Genomic DNA, 20,388 nt, shown 5'->3' with positions numbered 1-20,388 from the left:
AAACACAGAGGGGGACACGGAGGAGAAGGAAACACAGAGGGGGACACAGAGGAGAAGGAAAAACCGAGGGGGACACGGAGGAGAAGGAAAAACCGAGGGGGACACGGAGGAGAAGGAAACACAGAGGGGGACACGGAGGAGAAGGAAACACCGAGGGGGACACGGAGGAGAAGGAAACACCGAGGGGGACACGGAGGAGAAGGAAACACCGAGGGGGACACGGAGGAGAAGGAAACACCGAGGGGGACACGGAGGGAGAGAGACACCGAGGGGGACACGGAGGAGAAGGAAACACCGAGGGGGACACGGAGGAGAAGGAAACACCGAGGGGGACACGGAGGAGAAGGAAACACCGAGGGGGACACAAGGAGAAGGAAAAACCGAGGGGGACACAGAGAAGGAAAAACCGAGGGGGACACGGAGGAGAAGGAAACACCGAGGGGGACACGGAGGAGAAGGAAACACCGAGGGGGACACGGAGGAGAAGGAAACACCGAGGGGGACACGGAGGAGAAGGAAACACCGAGGGGGACACGGAGGAGAAGGAAACACCGAGGGGGACACGGAGGAGAAGGAAAAACCGAGGGGGACACGGAGGAGAAGGAAAAACCGAGGGGGACACGGAGGAGAAGGAAAAACCGAGGGGGACACGAAGGAGAAGGAAACACAGAGGGGGACACGGAGGAGAAGGAAACACCGAGGGGGACACGGAGGAGAAGGAAACACCGAGGGGGACACGGAGGAGAAGGAAACACCGAGGGGGACACGGAGGAGAAGGAAACACCGAGGGGGACACGGAGGAGAAGGAAACACCGAGGGGGACACGGAGGAGAAGGAAACACCGAGGGGGACACGGAGGAGAAGGAAACACCGAGGGGGACACGGAGGAGAAGGAAACACCGAGGGGGACACAAGGAGGAGAAGGAAACACTGAGGGGGACACAAGGAGAAGAAGGAAACACCGAGGGGGACACAAGGAGAAGGAAACACCGAGGGGGACACGGAGGAGAAGGAAACACCGAGGGGGACACGGAGGAGAAGGAAACACCGAGGGGGACACGGAGGAGAAGGAAACACCGAGGGGGACACAAGGAGAAGAAGGAAACACCGAGGGGGACACAAGGAGAAGAAGGAAACACCGAGGGGGACACAGAGGAGAAGGAAACACAGAGGGGGACACAGAGGAGAAGGAAAAACCGAGGGGGACACGGAGGAGAAGGAAAAACCGAGGGGGACACGGAGGAGAAGGAAACACAGAGGGGGACACGGAGGAGAAGGAAACACCGAGGGGGACACGGAGGAGAAGGAAACACCGAGGGGGACACGGAGGAGAAGGAAACACCGAGGGGGACACGGAGGGAGAGAGACACCGAGGGGGACACGGAGGAGAAGGAAACACCGAGGGGGACACGGAGGAGAAGGAAAAACCGAGGGGGACACAAGGAGAAGGAAAAACCGAGGGGGACACAGAGAAGGAAAAACCGAGGGGGACACAAGGAGGAGAAGGAAACACTGAGGGGGACACAAGGAGAAGAAGGAAACACCGAGGGGGACACAAGGAGAAGAAGGAAACACCGAGGGGGACACAGAGGAGAAGGAAACACCGAGGGGGACACGGAGGAGAAGGAAAAACCGAGGGGGACACGGAGGAGAAGGAAAAACCGAGGGGGACACGGAGGAGAAGGAAAAACCGAGGGGGACACGGAGGAGAAGGAAACACAGAGGGGGACACGGAGGAGAAGGAAACACAGAGGGGGACACGGAGGAGAAGGAAACACAGAGGGGGACACGGAGGAGAAGGAAACACAGAGGGGGACACGGAGGAGAAGGAAACACCGAGGGGGACACGGAGAAGAAGGAAACACCGAGGGGGACACGGAGAAGAAGGAAACACAGAGGGGGACACGGAGAAGAAGGAAACACCGAGGGGGACACGGAGGAGAAGGAAACACCGAGGGGGACACGGAGGAGAAGGAAACACCGAGGGGGACACGGAGGAGAAGGAAAAACCGAGGGGGACACGGAGGAGAAGGAAACACCGAGGGGGACACGGAGGGAGAGAGACACCGAGGGGGACACGGAGGAGAAGGAAACACCGAGGGGGACACAAGGAGGAGAAGGAAACACCGAGGGGGACACAGAGGAGAAGGAAAAACCGAGGGGGACACGGAGGAGAAGGAAAAACCGAGGGGGACACGGAGGAGAAGGAAAAACCGAGGGGGACACGGAGGAGAAGGAAACACAGAGGGGGACACAGAGGAGAAGGAAACACAGAGGGGGACACAGAGGAGAAGGAAACACAGAGGGGGACACAGAGGAGAAGGAAAAACCGAGGGGGACACGGAGGAGAAGGAAAAACCGAGGGGGACACGGAGGGAGAGAGACACCGAGGGGGACACGGAGGAGAAGGAAACACCGAGGGGGACACAAGGAGGAGAAGGAAACACCGAGGGGGACACAGAGGAGAAGGAAAAACCGAGGGGGACACGGAGGAGAAGGAAAAAACCGAGGGGGACACGGAGGAGAAGGAAAAACCGAGGGGGACACGGAGGAGAAGGAAACACAGAGGGGGACACAGAGGAGAAGGAAACACAGAGGGGGACACAGAGGAGAAGGAAACACAGAGGGGGACACAGAGGAGAAGGAAAAACCGAGGGGGACACGGAGGAGAAGGAAAAACCGAGGGGGACACGGAGGGAGAGAGACACCGAGGGGGACACGGAGGAGAAGGAAACACCGAGGGGGACACAAGGAGGAGAAGGAAACACCGAGGGGGACACAGAGGAGAAGGAAAAACCGAGGGGGACACGGAGGAGAAGGAAAAACCGAGGGGGACACGGAGGAGAAGGAAAAACCGAGGGGGACACGGAGGAGAAGGAAACACAGAGGGGGACACAGAGGAGAAGGAAACACAGAGGGGGACACAGAGGAGAAGGCAAAACCGAGGGGGACACGGAGGAGAAGGAAAAACCGAGGGGGACACGGAGGAAAAGGAAAAACCGAGGGGGACACGGAGGAGAAGGAAACACAGAGGGGGACACGGAGGAGAAGGAAACACCGAGGGGGACACGGAGGAGAAGGAAACACCGAGGGGGACACGGAGGAGAAGGAAACACCGAGGGGGACACGGAGGAGAAGGAAACACCGAGGGGGACACGGAGGAGAAGGAAACACCGAGGGGGACACGGAGGAGAAGGAAACACCGAGGGGGACACGGAGGAGAAGGAAAAACCGAGGGGGACACGGAGGAGAAGGAAACACAGAGGAGAAGGAAACACCGAGGGGGACACGGAGGAGAAGGAAAAACCGAGGGGGACACGGAGGAGAAGGAAACACAGAGGAGAAGGAAACACCGAGGGGGACACGGAGGAGAAGGAAACACCGAGGGGGACACGGAGGAGAAGGAAACACCGAGGGGGACACAAGGAGGAGAAGGAAACACCGAGGGGGACACAGAGGAGAAGGAAACACCGAGGGGGACACAGAGGAGAAGGAAAAACCGAGGGGGACACGGAGGAGAAGGAAAAACCGAGGGGGACACGGAGGAGAAGGAAAAACCGAGGGGGACACGGAGGAGAAGGAAAAACCGAGGGGGACACGGAGGAGAAGGAAACACAGAGGGGGACACGGAGGAGAAGGAAACACAGAGGGGGACACGGAGGAGAAGGAAACACCGAGGGGGACACGGAGGAAAAGGAAAAACCGAGGGGGACACGGAGGAGAAGGAAACACCGAGGGGGACACGGAGGAGAAGGAAACACCGAGGGGGACACGGAGGAGAAGGAAACACCGAGGGGGACACGGAGGAGAAGGAAACACCGAGGGGGACACGGAGGAGAAGGAAACACCGAGGGGGACACGGAGGAGAAGGAAACACCGAGGGGGACACGGAGGAGAAGGAAAAACCGAGGGGGACACGGAGGAGAAGGAAACACCGAGGGGGACACGGAGGAGAAGGAAAAACCGAGGGGGACACGGAGGAGAAGGAAACACAGAGGAGAAGGAAACACCGAGGGGGACACGGAGGAGAAGGAAACACCGAGGGGGACACGGAGGAGAAGGAAACACCGAGGGGGACACAAGGAGGAGAAGGAAACACCGAGGGGGACACAGAGGAGAAGGAAACACCGAGGGGGACACAGAGGAGAAGGAAAAACCGAGGGGGACACGGAGGAGAAGGAAAAACCGAGGGGGACACGGAGGAGAAGGAAAAACCGAGGGGGACACGGAGGAGAAGGAAAAACCGAGGGGGACACGGAGGAGAAGGAAAAACCGAGGGGGACACGGAGGAGAAGGAAAAACCGAGGGGGACACGGAGGAGAAGGAAAAACCGAGGGGGACACAGAGGAGAAGGAAAAACCGAGGGGGACACGGAGGAGAAGGAAAAACCGAGGGGGACACGGAGGAGAAGGAAAAACCGAGGGGGACACGGAGGAGAAGGAAAAACCGAGGGGGACACGGAGGAGAAGGAAACACAGAGGAGAAGGAAACACCGAGGGGGACACGGAGGAGAAGGAAACACCGAGGGGGACACGGAGGAGAAGGAAACACAGAGGGGGACACGGAGGAGAAGGAAAAACCGAGGGGGACACGGAGGAGAAGGAAACACAGAGGGGGACACGGAGGAGAAGGAAAAACCGAGGGGGACACGGAGGAGAAGGAAACACAGAGGGGGACACGGAGGAGAAGGAAAAACCGAGGGGGACACGGAGGAGAAGGAAACACAGAGGGGGACACGGAGGAGAAGGAAACACCGAGGGGGACACGGAGGAGAAGGAAACACCGAGGGGGACACGGAGGAGAAGGAAACACAGAGGGGGACACAGAGCAGAAGGATTTTTATCGATTTTTATCGTGACTGCGACATTACAGCGGACACATCGGACATTTTCGAAGCTATTTCGGGACCATTCACATTTATACAGCGATCAGTGCTATAAAAATGCACTGATTACTGTGTAAATGACACTGGCAGTGAAGGGGTTTGGACACTAGGGGGGCGAGGAAGGGGTTAAATGTGTCCTAGGGAGTGATTCTAACTGTGTGGGGGCGGGGCTACCAGTGACACGACACTGATCACTGCTTCCGATGACAGGGAGCTGTGATCAGTGTGCTGTCACTAGGAAGAACAGGGAAATGCCTTGTTTACATGAGCAATTCTTCCTCACCGTGAGACGATCGCGGTATCCCGGCGGAACATTGAGGCCGCGGGACCCGCGGTTGGACTCACGTACCTCGCAGTGCGCGCCCCACAATGCCGCTTCTATAAGGGGACGTACAGGTACGTCCATTTGCCCAGTCCTGCCATTGTGCCGATGTATATCGTCGTGTGCTGGTCAGAAAGTGGTGAATAGGCTCTGTCAACCAACTGGCCAAAAGGAGATCCAATCGGATTGGCTGCCAGGAGAAGAAGGAGGGAGGGAGGAGGCGCAGGTGAACCGAGAAAGCAGCCACCCCTGCAGCTCGGAGACAAATTTGCCGCCGCATCCGCTAAACGGCAGTGCGTTTCTCTGCATGTCGGTAAAGCGGGCAATTTTGGGCGCACTCCAGACACGCCAAACGTACGGAGCGACCTCTGCGATAGGAATACAATCCTCACCTACGATGTCCACCACGTCGGGTCGGATCAGAGGCTCCCCACCGGTCAGGCGGATTTTGTCCACTCCTTGCTGTACGAAGATCCGGGCCAGAGCGAGGATCTCCTGAGTGCTGAGGAGGTCGCTCTTCGGGGTCAGCGGGACTCCTTCCTCCGGCATACAATACTGACCTACAAAACAAGAATATTCTCCATAGTACATCACCGATAAGAGGACGCACACACCACGGATAAGAGGTCCACATACAAATTCATTCCTTTAAAAGTCAGGGAGTTCAAACAAAAAAAGGACCCAACGCGTTTCGGGGGTCCAAGAGCCACCCTTCACCCAGGCCTGACTGGCAACCATGTGAACAAAACCAGGCGGTGCGGCATTGGCGGTCCGGTTCAATTCTGGTTTGTTCACATTGTTGGCAGGCGATTCTGGATGAAGGGGGCACTGCCACCGAAAAAAGGGAAACAATGTCCTCAAATCATTACAAATACAGAGGACCAATGGGAGGAGCCAGTGTGTCATCTAAAAAAAAATAGTAGAATATAATTTATATATAAATAAATATTATTAAAAAATATATATATATATATATATATATATATATATATATATATATATATATATATATATATATATATATATATATATATATATATATATATATATATATATATATATATATATATATATATATACACACACACATTAGAATATAATTTATATATATAAAAAATATATATTTTATTCAACCATCCCAGTCTGATCCCACCATGCCTCTGATCTCATCCCAGTCTGATCCAACCCTGTGCCTCTGATCCCACCATGCCTCTGGTCCCATCCCAGTCTGATCCCACCGTGCCTCCGATCCCATCCCAGTCTGATCCCACCGTGCCTCCGATCCCATCCCAGTCTGATCCCACCGTGCCTCCGATCCCATCCCAGTCTGATCCCACCGTGCCTCCGATCCCATCCCAGTCTGATCCCACCGTGCCTCCGATCCCATCCCAGTCTGATCCCACCATGCCTCCGATCCCATCCCAGTCTGATCCCACCATGCCTCCGATCCCATCCCAGTCTGATCCCACCGTGCCTCTGATCCCATCCCAGTCTGATCCCACCGTGCCTCCGATCCCATCCCAGTCTGATCCCACCGTGCCTCCGATCCCATCCCAGTCTGATCCCACCATGCCTCCGATCCCATCCCAGTCTGATCCCACCATGCCTCCGATCCCATCCCAGTCTGATCCCACCGTGCCTCTGATCCCATCCCAGTCTGATCCCACCGTGCCTCTGATCCCATCCCAGTCTGATCCCATCATGCCTCCGATCCCATCCCAGTCTGATCTCACCATGCCTCCGATCCCATCCCAGTCTGATCCCACCGTGCCTCTGATCCCATCCCAGTCTGATCCCACCGTGCCTCTGATCCCATCCCAGTCTGATCCCATCCCAGTCTGATCCCACCATGCCTCTGGTCCCATCCCAGTCTGATCCCACCATGCCTCTGATCCCATCCCAGTCTGATCCCACAGTACCACTGATCCCACCGTGCCACTGATCCCAGTCTGATCCCACCGTGCCTCTGATCCCACCGTGCCTCTGCCACTGTAGAAAAAATTTAGTTTTTCTGACTGCTTGAATTTTTGGAAAAAACGTTTTTAACCTTGCGCACTTGCGCAGTAATTGTGATCCATTGCGGAATCGAACTGAATCTAATCGTAATCGAATTGTGAGGCCAGTGAAGATAACAGCTAATGGGAGAAGGAGAAGAAGCCATTAATTGGGGACAATTGGAGTAAACTAAGGATAGAAGTGATAGTAAAGTCTTGTTTTTTTTCTATTCTAAAAAAATAAATAAAAAATAACAAACATGTTATACTTACCTGCTCTGTGTAGAAGGTTTTGCACAGAGCAGCCCGGATCCTCCTCTCCTCTGGTCCCTTGCTGGAGCTCCTCCCCCCCCCCCCCCAACAGCAAGCAGCTTGCAATGGGGAACCCGAGCCGAGCCGCAGCTCCATGTATCCATTCAGACACAGAGCCCCCGGTTTGGCCCCACCCCCCCTCTCTCCTCATTGGCTGACTGGCTTTGATGGACAGCAATGGGAGCCAATGGTGTCGCTGCTGTGTCTTAAACCAAATCAGGAGGGAGAGTCCCAATATCGCACCTTCTGCCTTTACAGCCCCCTTCAATAATGAGGAAGATACAAGATAATGGGAGGAGGGGGAAGAGGGAAACTGGCGGCAGAAGATAGAACTTAACAGCTCTGCGAAGAATTTGTTGCGGCTCGAAAATACTCACATCGAAGGTTACACTTCTCCGTCAATGAGATCCTCAGGTACGTGTGCTGACGGCCGAAGCTGTCCGTGAGGAAGGCGGAGAATGGCAGCGGATGTCCCTTGATGAAGCTCTTCCTCTCTGTGCTCGCCAATACCTGAGGAGACGAGAGGAGACCACAGAGCTGACACTTTATTCTGACAATTATTTGTTCTCTCTCTATAGTATACATACACATTATATTATATATATATATTCTCTCTCTATAGTATACATACACATTATATTATATATATATATATATATATATATATATATATATATATATATATATATATATATATATATATATATATATATATATATATATATATATATGAGATAGGATAGATAGATTTTTTTGTGTGCAGAGATCCTAGAGAATAAAGTGGCAGTTTTTGAAATATTTTATGTCACACTGTATATGCGCAGCGATCTACACAGCGAGAATCGCAATCTTTATTCCAAGCAAAATAAATAAATGGGATTCTCATTTTAGCCATACAGATCTAATATATATATATGTATGTGTATGAATGTGTGTGTGTGTGTGTGTGTGTTCTGATGCAAGCGGTGGGAGGGGTTATGCAAATGTCAAAACGTCTTGATTGGATGGGCGTCAGTCTGGTAGCTCTGAACCCGGAAGTAACAAAAATGCTCGTTGCTTCCAGGTTCATTCATCACAGAGTAGAATTGTACCCCAAGTCCCTCCCCTTCTCCACCCCGAATCCATTTTCAGGTGTTCCCATTCCTCCAGATCGCCAGGAAGGGCGGTGGCAGGGGGAGGGGCTTTATGTTTAACCACTTAAGGACCGCCTTCTGCATATATACGTTGGCAGAATGGCACGGCTGGGCACAAGCACGTACCTGTACGTCCTCTTTATGTGCCCAGCCGTGGGTCGCGGGCGCGCGCCCGCAACCCAGTCCAAAGCTCCGTGACCAGGGCCGCGGGACCCGATCGCCGCCGGAGTCCCGAAATCGCCCCTGGAGCTGAAGAACGGGGAGAGCTGTGTGTGTAAACAAACCTTCCCTGTTCTTCGTTGTGGCAGCTTCATTGATCGTGTGTTCCCTGATATAGGGAAACACGATCAATGACGTCACACGTCCAGCCCCGCCCCCCTACAGTTAGAAACACAGATGAGGTCACACATAACCCCTTCAGCGCCCCCTAGTGGTTAACTCCCAAACTGCAATTGTCATTTTCACAGTAATCAGCGCATTTTTAATGCATTTTTTTGCTGTGAAAATGACAATGGTTCCAAAAATGTGTCAAAATTGTCCGAAGTGTCCGCCATAATGTCGCAGTCACGAAAAAAAAAAAAAAAAAAACGCTGATCGCCGCCATTAGTAGTAAAAAAATAAATAAATAAAAATGCAATAAAACCATCTCCTATTTTGTAGGCGCTATAAATTTTGCGCAAACCAATCGATAAACGCTTATTGCGATTTTTTTTACCAAAAATACTAGGTAGAAGAATACGTATCGGCCTAAACTGAGGGAAAAAAAATAGTTTTATATATTTTTGGGGGATATTTATTACAGCAAAAAGTAAAAAATGTTGAATTTTTTTTCAAAACTGTCGCTCTATTTTTGTTTATAGCGCAAAAAATAAAAACCGCAGAGGTGATCAAATACCACCAAAAGAAAGCTCTATTTGTGGGGGAAAAAAGGACGCCAATTTTGTTTGGGAGCCACGTCGCACGACCGCGCAATTGTCAGTTAAAGCGACGCAGTGCCGAATTGCAAAAACTGGCCAGGTCCTTTACCTGCATAAAGGTCCGGGTCTTAAGTGGTTTATGTACAATAAAAGTAATCAGGCGGCTCTACAGCTGAAAGTTGTCTGAAAAATATAAATAAAAAATACCGAGCTAATGGCTGCAGCGGCCCTGAGCTTGTTTGAATCCCACGAATAGCAGGACATTTATAAAAAACGCTTTCTTACACCGCACTGCAGGCATGTACTGTATATGAACTAACATGTTTCAGCTCTTAGGCTTCTTCCATTTACCTGAAGAAGAAGTGCGCTTCCCTTTAATAAGATAAAAGGAAAAATTGGAAGGTAAAATGATTTCCTCCGTGAATGATCGGAGGGCGTTGTAAAAAGGCTCGCCGTTCACACCAAGCGAGGACACGGAACGCTGGAGGGGGGGGCGGGGAGAGGATCACAGAACTTGAAAGACCACAATGTATGCCAGAGCGAGATCTGTGCATTGCAACAACAAACCGCGACGACACGTCGGAACGATCTGAGAATTAGGAGCTCAGCAGGGAAAACCATGGGGGGGGGGGGGGGGGGGGGGGGGGACATGGAGGAAACAAAAATAAAAAAATACATACCCCAAGAAAGAAAGCGGGACTATAGAAAATGTGTCTCTATCCTGACATTGCCTTCATGTATCAATATCAAGATCTAAAGAACTTGCGACTCGCTAAAAAAAAAAAGAAAAAAACACACACACACACGATAAAATAAAAATAAAAAAAGAAGAAAAACAAGGAGGTAAAAAAAACAAACAAACCAAAGAAATTCTAGAAAAAAAATTATATATATATATATATAAAAAAGAAAAATATATTTATATATAAAAAAAAAAAAAAAGAAGAATAACAAGGAGGTAAAAAACAAAAAAAAACAAATTCTAGATTTTATTTTTATATATATATATATATATATATATATATATATATATATATATATATATAAATAAAAAATCTAGAATTTCTTTGGTTTGTTTGTTTTTTACCTCCTTGTTTTTCTTCTTTTTTTTTTATATATAAATATATATATATATATATATATATATATATATATTATTTTTTTTCTAGAATTTCTTTGGTTTATTTGTTTTTTTACCTCCTTGTCTTTCTTCTTTTTTTTTTTTTCTTTTTTCTTGTGTGTGTGTATGTTTGTTTTTTTTTTTTTTTTTTTTTAGCGAGTCGCGAGTTCTTTAGATCTTGATATTGATACATGAAGGCAATGTGAGGATATATATATATATATATATATATATATATATATATATATATATATATATATATATATATATAAAAAATAAAAAATCTAGAATTTGTTTGGTTTGTTTGTTTTTTACCTCCTTGTTTTTCTTATATATATATATATATATATTATTTTTTTTCTAGAATTTCTTTGGTTTGTTTGTTTTTTACCACCTTGTTTTTCTTCTTAAATATATAAATATATTTTTCTTTTTTATCTTTACAAGTCCTGGGTTTCTCTGTATATGGGATGTTGACACTCTGAGGTTCGGAGTCACATTGCCATTTGCCCATCCTGGTGCTACAGGCAGCTCTGTAGACATGTGACTGCGCGCTCTCATGGATCAATAACAAAAGTAAAGAGAACAAAAAAAAAACGTATGACTTGTAAAGATAAAATAATGAACTTGTGGCTGGATTCAGATACGGCGCCGCATGTTTAAGGCGGCGTAGCGTATCGTATTTACGCTACGCCGCCTTAAGTCAGAGAGGCAAGTGCTGTATTCACAAAGCACTTGCCCCCTAAGTTACGGCGGCGTAGCGTAAATGGGGCCGGCGTAAGCGCACCTTATTCAAATGAGGATGAGGGGGCGTGTTTTATGTTAATGTTTGGTGACCCGACGAGATTGACGTTTTTTACGAACGGCGCATGCGCCGTCCGTGTACATATCCCAGTGTGCATTGCTCCAAAGTACGCCGCAAGGACGTATTGGTTTCGACGTGAACGCAAATTACGTCCAGCCCCATTCACGGACGACTTACGCAAACGACGTAAAATTTTCAAATTTCAACGCGGGAACGATGGCCATACTTAACATTGACTAGGCCAGCTTTTTGATGGAATAACTTTACGCCGGAAAACGCCTTACATAAACGGCGTATCTTTACTGCAACGGGCAAGCGTACGTTCGTGAATCGGCGTATCTAGGCATTTACATATTCTACGCCAAACTCAACGGAAGCGCCACCTAGCGGCCAGCCTAAATATTGCACCCTAAAATACGACGGCACAGGCGGTCATATCTTAGCTAGGTTTAAGTGTATCTCAGTTTGAGAATACACTTAAACTTAGGACGGCGCAGATTCCGAGTTACGTCGGCGTATCTCTCTCTGAATCTGGCCATCTGATTCTTCTATAATACAACCCCAATTCCAAAATAGTTGTGGTGCCGTGTAAAATCTACATTTCTTCAGTGTTGTCACATGAAAAGATATAATAAAATATTTACAAAAATGTGAGGGGGTGTACTTACTTTTGTGAGATACTGTATATATACACACACATATATGCCAAAAAACAAAAAAAAGGTGAGCGGCACCCACGGGTCTTGAAAGGCGAACGCACAATGGCGGTTTCATTTTGACGTTTCAACAAGGCACAACCTCGTCTTCCTCAGGAAGGGGATCCTGAGGAAGACGAGCTTGTGCCTCGCCGAAACGTCAAATTGATCGGCCATTGTGCGTTCGCCTTTCAAGACCCGTGAGTGACGCTCTCTTTTTTGGGATTTTATGCACTACGGTCTTTGCGGCAAATCCTTACTACTCTTGCTCACTCATTGGTTACTAGAGGTTACTGCGCATAATTACTGCTCATCTATTGGTTGCTAGAGGTTACTACACATCCTTACCACTCACTGATTGGTTGCTAGTGGTTACAGTACATCATTATTGCTCACCCATTGGTTGCTGGAGGTTACGGCAAATCCTTACTACTCCTGCTCACTGATTGGTTGCTAGAGGTTACTGCACACAATTACCACTCACCGATTGGTTCCTAGAGGTTAACCACTTAAGGACCCCTTCACGCCGATATACGTCGGCAGAAGGGCACGGCTGGGGACAATCACGTACCTGTACGTCCTCTTTAAGAGCCCAGCCGTGGGGTCGCGAGCACGCTGCCGGTGGCACGCTCGTGACCCAGTCCGAAGCTCCGTGACCGCGCCCGCGGGACCCGATCTCCGCCGATGTCCCGCGATCGGTCCCCGGAGCTGAAGAAGGGGGAAGGTGAGTGTAAACACAGCTTCCCCGTTCCTCACTGTGGCAGTGTCAGTGATCGCCTGTTCCCTGATATAGGGAAATATGATCAATGACGTCACACCTACAGCCCCGCCACCCTACAGTTAGAAACACATATGAGGTCACTTAACCCCTACAGCGCCCCCTTGTGCTTAACTCCCAAACTGCAATTGTCATTTTCACAGTAATCAGTGCATTTTTAATGCATTTTTTTGCTGTGAAAATGACAATGGTCCCAAAAATGTGTCAAAATTGTCCGATGTGTCCGCCATAATGTCGCAGTCACGAAAAAAAATCGCTGATCGCCGCCATTAGTAGTAAAAAAAAAAAATATTAATAAAAATGCCATAAAACGATCCCCCATTTGGTAAACGCTATAAATTTTGCGCAAACCAATCAATATACGCTTATTGCGATTTTTTTTACCAAGAATAGGTAGAAGAATACGTATTGGACTAAACTGAGGGAAATTTTGTTTTTTTATAGATTTTTTGGGGATATTTATTATAGCAAAAAGTAAAAAACAGTGGCCCAGATTCAAGAAGCAATTGCGCCTGTGTAACCATAAGTTACACGGCGCAATTGCTTACTTGCTCCGGTGTAACGAATGCTCCTGATTCAGGAACATCGTTACACCGACTGCAGCCTAAAATCTGCGCGGCATAAGGCTCTTATGCCACGCATATCTTAGGCTGCATTCTTGCGTGGGCCGCTAGGGGGCGCTCCCGTTGTGATCAGCGTGTAGTATGCAAATTGCATACTACCACTGATTCACAAACTTGCGCGGGCCCTGCGCAAGCCAGGTACGGAGTTTCCGTACGGCAACTGTCGCGCAAGGCTGCCCCTTCTAATAGTAGGGGCAGCCAATGCTAAAGTATAGCCGCCGCTCCCGCGACGTGAAATTTGAATTTCACGTCGTTTGCGTAAGTGATTCGTGAATGGCGCTGGACGCCATTCACGTTCACTTTGAAGCAAATGACGTCCTTGCGACGTCATTTGCCGCAATGCACGTCGGGAAAGTTTCCCGACGGAGCATGCGCTGTACGCTCGGCGCGGGAGCGCGCCCAATTTAAATGATTCCCGCCGGGAATTTACATTGCGCGCGCTTACGCCGGGCAATTTTGCCGGCGCGCCCTCGCAATTTACGGAGCTACTGCTCCGTGAATCGAGGGCAGCGCAAAATATTTGCGGGGGCGCAGAGCAAAATCGTTGCCCTGCTCCCCCGCAAATATCGCGCAAATGTACCTGAATCTGGGCCATTGAATTTTTGTTTATAGCGCAAAAAAGAAAAAAAACGCAGAGGTGATCAAATACCACTAAAAGAAAGCTCTATTCGTGGGGAAAAAAAAAAGGACGCCAATTTTGTTAGGGAGCCACGTCGCACGACTGCGCAATTGTCAGTTTAAAGCGACGCAGTGCCGAATCGCAAAAAAGGGGCAAGGTCCTTAACCTGCGTAATGGTCCGGGTCTTAAGTGGTTAATGCACATCATTACTGCTCCCCCATTGGTTGCTAGAGGTTATAGCAAATCCTTACTACCCTTGCTCACCCATTGGTTGCTAGAGGTTATAGCAAATCCTTACTACCCCTGCTCACCCATTGGTTGCTAGAGGTTATAGCAAATCCTTACTACTCCTGCTCACTGATTGGTTGTAGAAGTTACTGCACATCATTACTGCTCATCCATTGGTTGCTAGAGGTTATTGCACATCCTTACCACTCACTGGTTGGTTGCTGGAGATTACTGCACATAATTACCGCTCACCGATAGATTGCTAGATGGATTACGCTACAAACTCACACAGAAAAGTGTTTTCTTGCATTGCAGCATAATTTAACATGTGGCAGAAAAGATGGGGGGGGGGGGGGGGAATAAAGCCGACCACAATTATCTTCAGAACAGTCCCGTCACTGAGCAGCAGAGAAGCCGAGAGAAGCGAGTTCAGCAGCTAAAGAAGTGAAAGTTCAACTCGGCTGGAGCCAAGCAGGTCCTTCAGGTTGCCAATCACACAACATAGCGGCTGGCAGCTGTCCGCCCGTCCCTGAGGACCAATGTATGACCAGAGCAGCGATGGAGAACCTTGGCACCCCACATGTTTTGGAACTACATTTCCCATGATGCTCCTGTACTCTGCAGTGTAGTGGAGCATCATGGGAAATGTAGTTCCAAAACATCTAGGGGGTGTCCAAAGCTCACCATCACTGGTCCAGGCATATCCAGGCTAAAAAAGGGGGTCCAACCCGCTACTAGCAAAAGAACCCTAATAAAGGGGGTCCAACCTGATACTAGCAAGGGGATCCTAATTAAGGGGGTCCAACCCGCTACTAGCAATGGGATCCCAATTAAGGGGGTCCTAATCAAGGGGGTCCAACCCGCTACTAGCAAGGAGGACCTAATAAAGGGGATCCAACCCGCTACTAGCAAGGAGGACCTAATAAAGGGGATCCAACCCGCTACTAGCAAGGAGGATCTAATAAAGGGGATCCAACCCGCTACTAGCAAGGGGGACCTAATAAAGGGGATCCAACCCGCTACTAGCAAGGGGGACCTAATAAAGGGGATCCAACCCGCTACTAGCAAGGGGATCCTAATTAAGGGGATCCAACCCGCTACTAGCAAGGGGGACCTAATAAAGGGGATCCAACCCGCTACTAGCAAGGGGATCCTAATTAAGGGGATCCAACCCGCTACTAGCAAGGTGGACCTAATAAAGGGGATCCAACCCACTACTAGCAAGGGGGACCTAATAAAGGGGATCCAACCCGCTACTAGCAAGGGGGACCTAATAAAGGGGGTCCAACCCGCTACTAGCAAGGGGGACCTAATAAAGGGGGTCCAACCCACTACTAGCAAGGGGGACCTAATAAAGGGGGTCCAACCCGCTACTAGCAAGGAGGATCTAATAAAGGGGGTCCAACCCGCTACTAGCAAAAGAACCCTAATAAAGGGGGTCCAACCTGGTACTAGCAAGGGGTCCTAATAAAGGGGGTCCAACCTGCTACTAGCAGAAAGGACCTAATAAAGGGGGTCCAACCCAGCAGTGGCGGATGGTGCTCAAAATTTTTTGGGGGGCGCAAACGTTAAAAAAAATAAAAAATAAAAAAATAACAGCCTCACTGTGCCTATCAAATGCAGTCACTATGCCATCAATTCGCACCACTGTGCCATGCAACGCAGTCACTGTGCCATGCCATCAAACGCAGCCGTTGTGCCCTTTAATTGTCGCCACTGTGCCCTTTAATTGTCGCCACTGTGCCCTTTAATTGTCACCACTGTGCCCTTTAATTGTCACCACTGTAACCATTGATGCCATTGTGCCCATTGTCGCCTCTGTGCCCATTGTCGCCTCTGTGCCCATTGTCGCCTCTGTGCCCATTGTCGCCTCTGTGCCCTGTAAAATGCACTTACCTTAATCCTTCAACGTCCCTCGATGTCTTCTCCCGCCTTGGTGGCGCTTCAGCCAATCAGGTTACCGATAACCAGAATCGGTGAACCTGATTGGCTGAGACGGCCGTCAGTCTTATCCAAGGAACGCACCTCCCGTACGTTTCGAGGATAAGACATCCGGGAGACGAGGGCTGTACTCGGAAAGCCGCTGGCTCTGATAGGCACTTCCGCACAGCCAACCAGCTGCCGTTATTCAGGTGGTCGGCGCCCAATTTCCGGCCACCTGAATAGACCAGCGGCAGCGGCAACAATAACATACATTCATGCAATGCAATAATTCTATGTTATTATCAGTGGCGGTGCAGAGCCAGAGGGGGCGGCGCTCCAGCGCCCTCTATGGACGGACCGCCGCTGCAACCCACTACTAGCAAGGGGGATCTAATAAAGTGGCCGCTGAGTGTATACTCAGATTTCTGGGTCATTAGTGTAAAGGAGAAGCAGACAGTCACATGTAATCCAGCCTGACTGCAATCACCGCACCCAACCGATTAGAGAGAGAAATCCTGTTCATCGGCTCTGTGCCATGTGACCGGCGTGTTATACAAGAGTGAAATCGCACACCGACGCTCTGGAACCGGATGGTTTTGTCTCAGGACTTTGTTCAGTTGTCCAAAATCGTTACAAAAAAATGCCAGCTCCCATCCGGTTTAGGCACTTTGGGCCGGATTCACATAGAGTTACGCCGGCGTATCAGTAGATACGCCGACGTAACTCGGAATCTAAGCCCGTCGTACGTTTAAGTGTATTCTCAAACTGAGATACACTTAAACCTAGCTAAGATACGACAGCCTGCGCCGTCGTATCTTAGGGTGCAATATTTACGCTGACCGCTAGGTGGCGCTTCCATTGCGGTCGGCGTAGAATATGCAAATGAGTCGTTACGCCGATTCACAAACGTACGCTTGCCCGTCGTAGTAAATTTCCGTTGTTTCCGTAAGAGATATGCGGCGTAAAGATAAACATGCGCCCTATGTGGCGTATCCAATGTTAAGTATGGCCGTCGTTCCCGCGTCGCAATTTGAAAATTTTACGTCGTTTGCGTAAGTCGTCCGTGAATGGCGCTGGACGCCATTTACGTTCACGTCAACACCAATGACGTCCTTGCGACGTCATTTACCGCGATGCGCGTCGGGAAATTTTAGGGATGGCGCATGCGCAGTACGATCGGCGCGGGACCGCGCCTAATTTAAATGATCCACGCCCCCTACCCGGATCATTTGAATTAGGCGGGCTTGCGCCGGGGAATTTACGCTACGCCGCCGCAACTTTACAGGCAAGTGCTTTGTGAATCAAGCACTTGCCCGCAAAACTTGCGGCGGCGTAACGTAAATGCGATACGTTACGCTGCCGCAGATCTACCTGAATCTGCCCCTAAGACTATAGGACTGGACCAATCACTTTGGGGATTCCTCCATCACCCCCAACTTAAGCATTTTCTGCACTTCCTCCCGTCGGGCCTCTGGGATGCCATAGGGTTTTAGCGTCACCCTTTCACCGGGCGGGGTAATAATATCGCGCTCTACCCCAGAGGTTTGTCCCGGCAGCTCAGAGAAAACCTCTTTGTTGCGAAGCACAAACTCCTTAACCCCTTCCATACCGGGGGGCACTTACGCACCTTCCTGCCCAGGCCAATTTTCAGCTTTCAGCACTGTCGCAATTTGAATGACAATTGCGCGGTCATGCTACACTGTACCCAAATGAAATTTGTATCATTTTGTTCCCACAAATAGAGCTTTCTTTTGGTGGTATTTGATCACCTCTGTGATTTTTATTTTTTGCGCAACAACTAAAAAAATACCGACATTTTTGAAAAAAATTACGTTTTTATTTTTTTCCTGTTATTTTTTTGTAAATAAGTAAGTTTTCTTCTTCAATTATGGGCACTGATATTGCGGCACTGGTGGGCACTGATATGCTGCACTGATGGGCACTCATAGGCGGCACTGATGGACAGCACAGATGAGCACTGGGCATAGATGGGCACTAAGAGGTGGCACTGATGGACACTGGGTGGCACTGATGGACACTGGGTGACACTGAGGGGTGGTACTGATGGCATTGCTGGGCACAGTCAGTGCCCATGTTGCCAGTCAGTGCCCATTTGTGGGCACTGATTGGCATTATTTGCATTAAAAACATTTTTTTTATTGTTTTATTTTTTATATATCTATTTGTGCTCTATTGAGCACTGGGGGGCACTCCCTGGTGGTCCAGTGTGGGGATCCGAGGGGGGGCTGTGCTGATAAACAATCAGCGCAAACTCCCCCCCCTGTCAGGAGAGCCATCGATCGGCTCTCCTCTACTCGCGTCTGTCAGACGCGAGTGAGGAAGAGCCGGTCAATGGCTCTTCCTGTTTACATTGTGATCAGCCGTGATTGGACCTGAGCGGAGCACGGAGGGGGACCCGAGCGGAGAATGGAGGGGGACCCGAGCGGAGCACGGAGGGGGACCCGAGCGGAGCATGGAGGGGGACCCGAGCGGAGAGCAGAGCACGGAGGGGGACCCGAGCGGAGAGCAGAGCACGGAGGGGGACCGAAGCGGTACTTGGCGGGGGACCGATGCAGAGCATGGCGGGGGACCGATGCAGAGCACGGCAGGGGACCGATGCAGAGCACGGCGGGGGACAGGAGCAGAGCACGGCGGGGGACAGGAGCAGAGCATGGAGGGGGACCGATGCAGAGCATGGCAGGGTACAGGAGCAGAGCATGGAGGGGGATTAGAGCGGTACTTGGCAGGGGGACAGAAGCACCACTGACAAAGTATCGGATTAGGCATCGGAGCATACTCGGGCAAATGCATGGTATCGGCACCGATACTAGTATCGGCATCGGGACAACCCTAGGCATTACCTGTGCAATTCTATCTTGCATCAGGGCGACATGCTCAATCACACTCCTGTGGAGAGAACTCTCCCTGGCGATATCCAACAGCCCTCTTGGGTGTCTCCCATAGAGCAACTCGAAGGGTGAGAAACCCGTAGAGGATTGGGGTGCCTCCCTAATGGCAAACATTAAATAGGGAAGAAGACGGTCCCGATCCTTTCCATCTCTATCCACCACCTTCTTTAACATTTGTTTAAGGGTTTTGTTGAATCTTTCAACCAACCCGTCTGTTTGGGGGCGATACACAGATGTACGCAATGGTGTCACTTGGAACAACTTGCAGAGTTCTTTCATCACCCGGGACATAAAGGGCGTTCCTTGGCCCGTAAGCAGTTCCTTACAAATACCCTACGCGGCTAAAAACAAGAGATGGTCCCTTGGCTATGGGTTTGGCCGAGATATTTCGGAGAGGAATCGCCTACGGATAACGGTGATAGTCCAATATCACCAAAATGTACCGATGCCCCCCTAGCGGACTTCACTATTGGACCTACCAAATCCATGGCGATCCTCTCAAAGGGAACCTCACTCCGTGTACGGGGGCCCCTGGCTGCGGGCCACGCATAATCTTGCAGATTGGAGCCCCCCCCCGTTGTTGTACAGCATTCTGACATCACACACCCAATATATTATAGAATATTCGGTGGCAGAAATGAGAACAATCCCCCCACACATTGCCATCTCCGGGATCTTTATCACTCGCAACAAAGTATCGCAGAAAGTTCCTCTGCCTCTTATCTCCTGTAAAACAGAAAAAATACTTTCCCGGCTTCTCGCCCCGAGGAGCTGACAATCATTAACCTGCAGTGTACCGCATACAAGGTGCTGCAATCCAAAGGTCCTGTGTGCCGGGAGCACCAATCACCTGCCAAGGAATCATCAGAGGAAGGCGATTCGTGTTATATATCGGACTTTCTGAGGTCACCGGGTCAGGCTGGGGGGGGGGGGCTGGTACTAGAAAAAGTCTCTTGTAGCAGAGCAGAAACCTCTACCAGTCTCTTGTAGCAAGGAAGCAGCCTCTAACAATCCTCTAACATGGTAGAAGCCTATACCCGTCACTTAGCATGGTGCCAGTCCCTGCCAGTCTCTGGTACCACACAGCAGCAGCCTCTACCAGTCTCCTGTAGCACAGCAGAAGTC

General features: G+C 50.0%; 1 protein-coding gene across 3 annotated transcripts in view; it reads right to left on the bottom strand.

The window, feature by feature from the left end:
- Positions 1-20,388, bottom strand: part of MOCS1 (molybdenum cofactor synthesis 1) — a 50,865-nt gene that overhangs the window by 23,201 nt on the left and 7,276 nt on the right. For all 3 annotated transcript variants that reach the window (XM_040351840.1, XM_040351841.1, XM_040351842.1), the window contains exons 2-3: positions 7,891-8,023; positions 5,600-5,767 (exon numbers count right to left, since the gene is read on the bottom strand). In XM_040351840.1, the coding sequence (XP_040207774.1) occupies positions 5,600-5,767; positions 7,891-8,023 (301 nt within the window). The remainder of the gene's footprint in view (positions 1-5,599; positions 5,768-7,890; positions 8,024-20,388) is intronic.

Source organism: Rana temporaria, chromosome 4 (assembly GCF_905171775.1).
Source record: "Rana temporaria chromosome 4, aRanTem1.1, whole genome shotgun sequence".
NCBI classification, from domain to species: Eukaryota; Metazoa; Chordata; class Amphibia; order Anura; family Ranidae; genus Rana; species Rana temporaria.
Note: the sequence above shows the minus strand (reverse complement) of the source record. Positions and strands in the feature narration are given on the sequence as shown.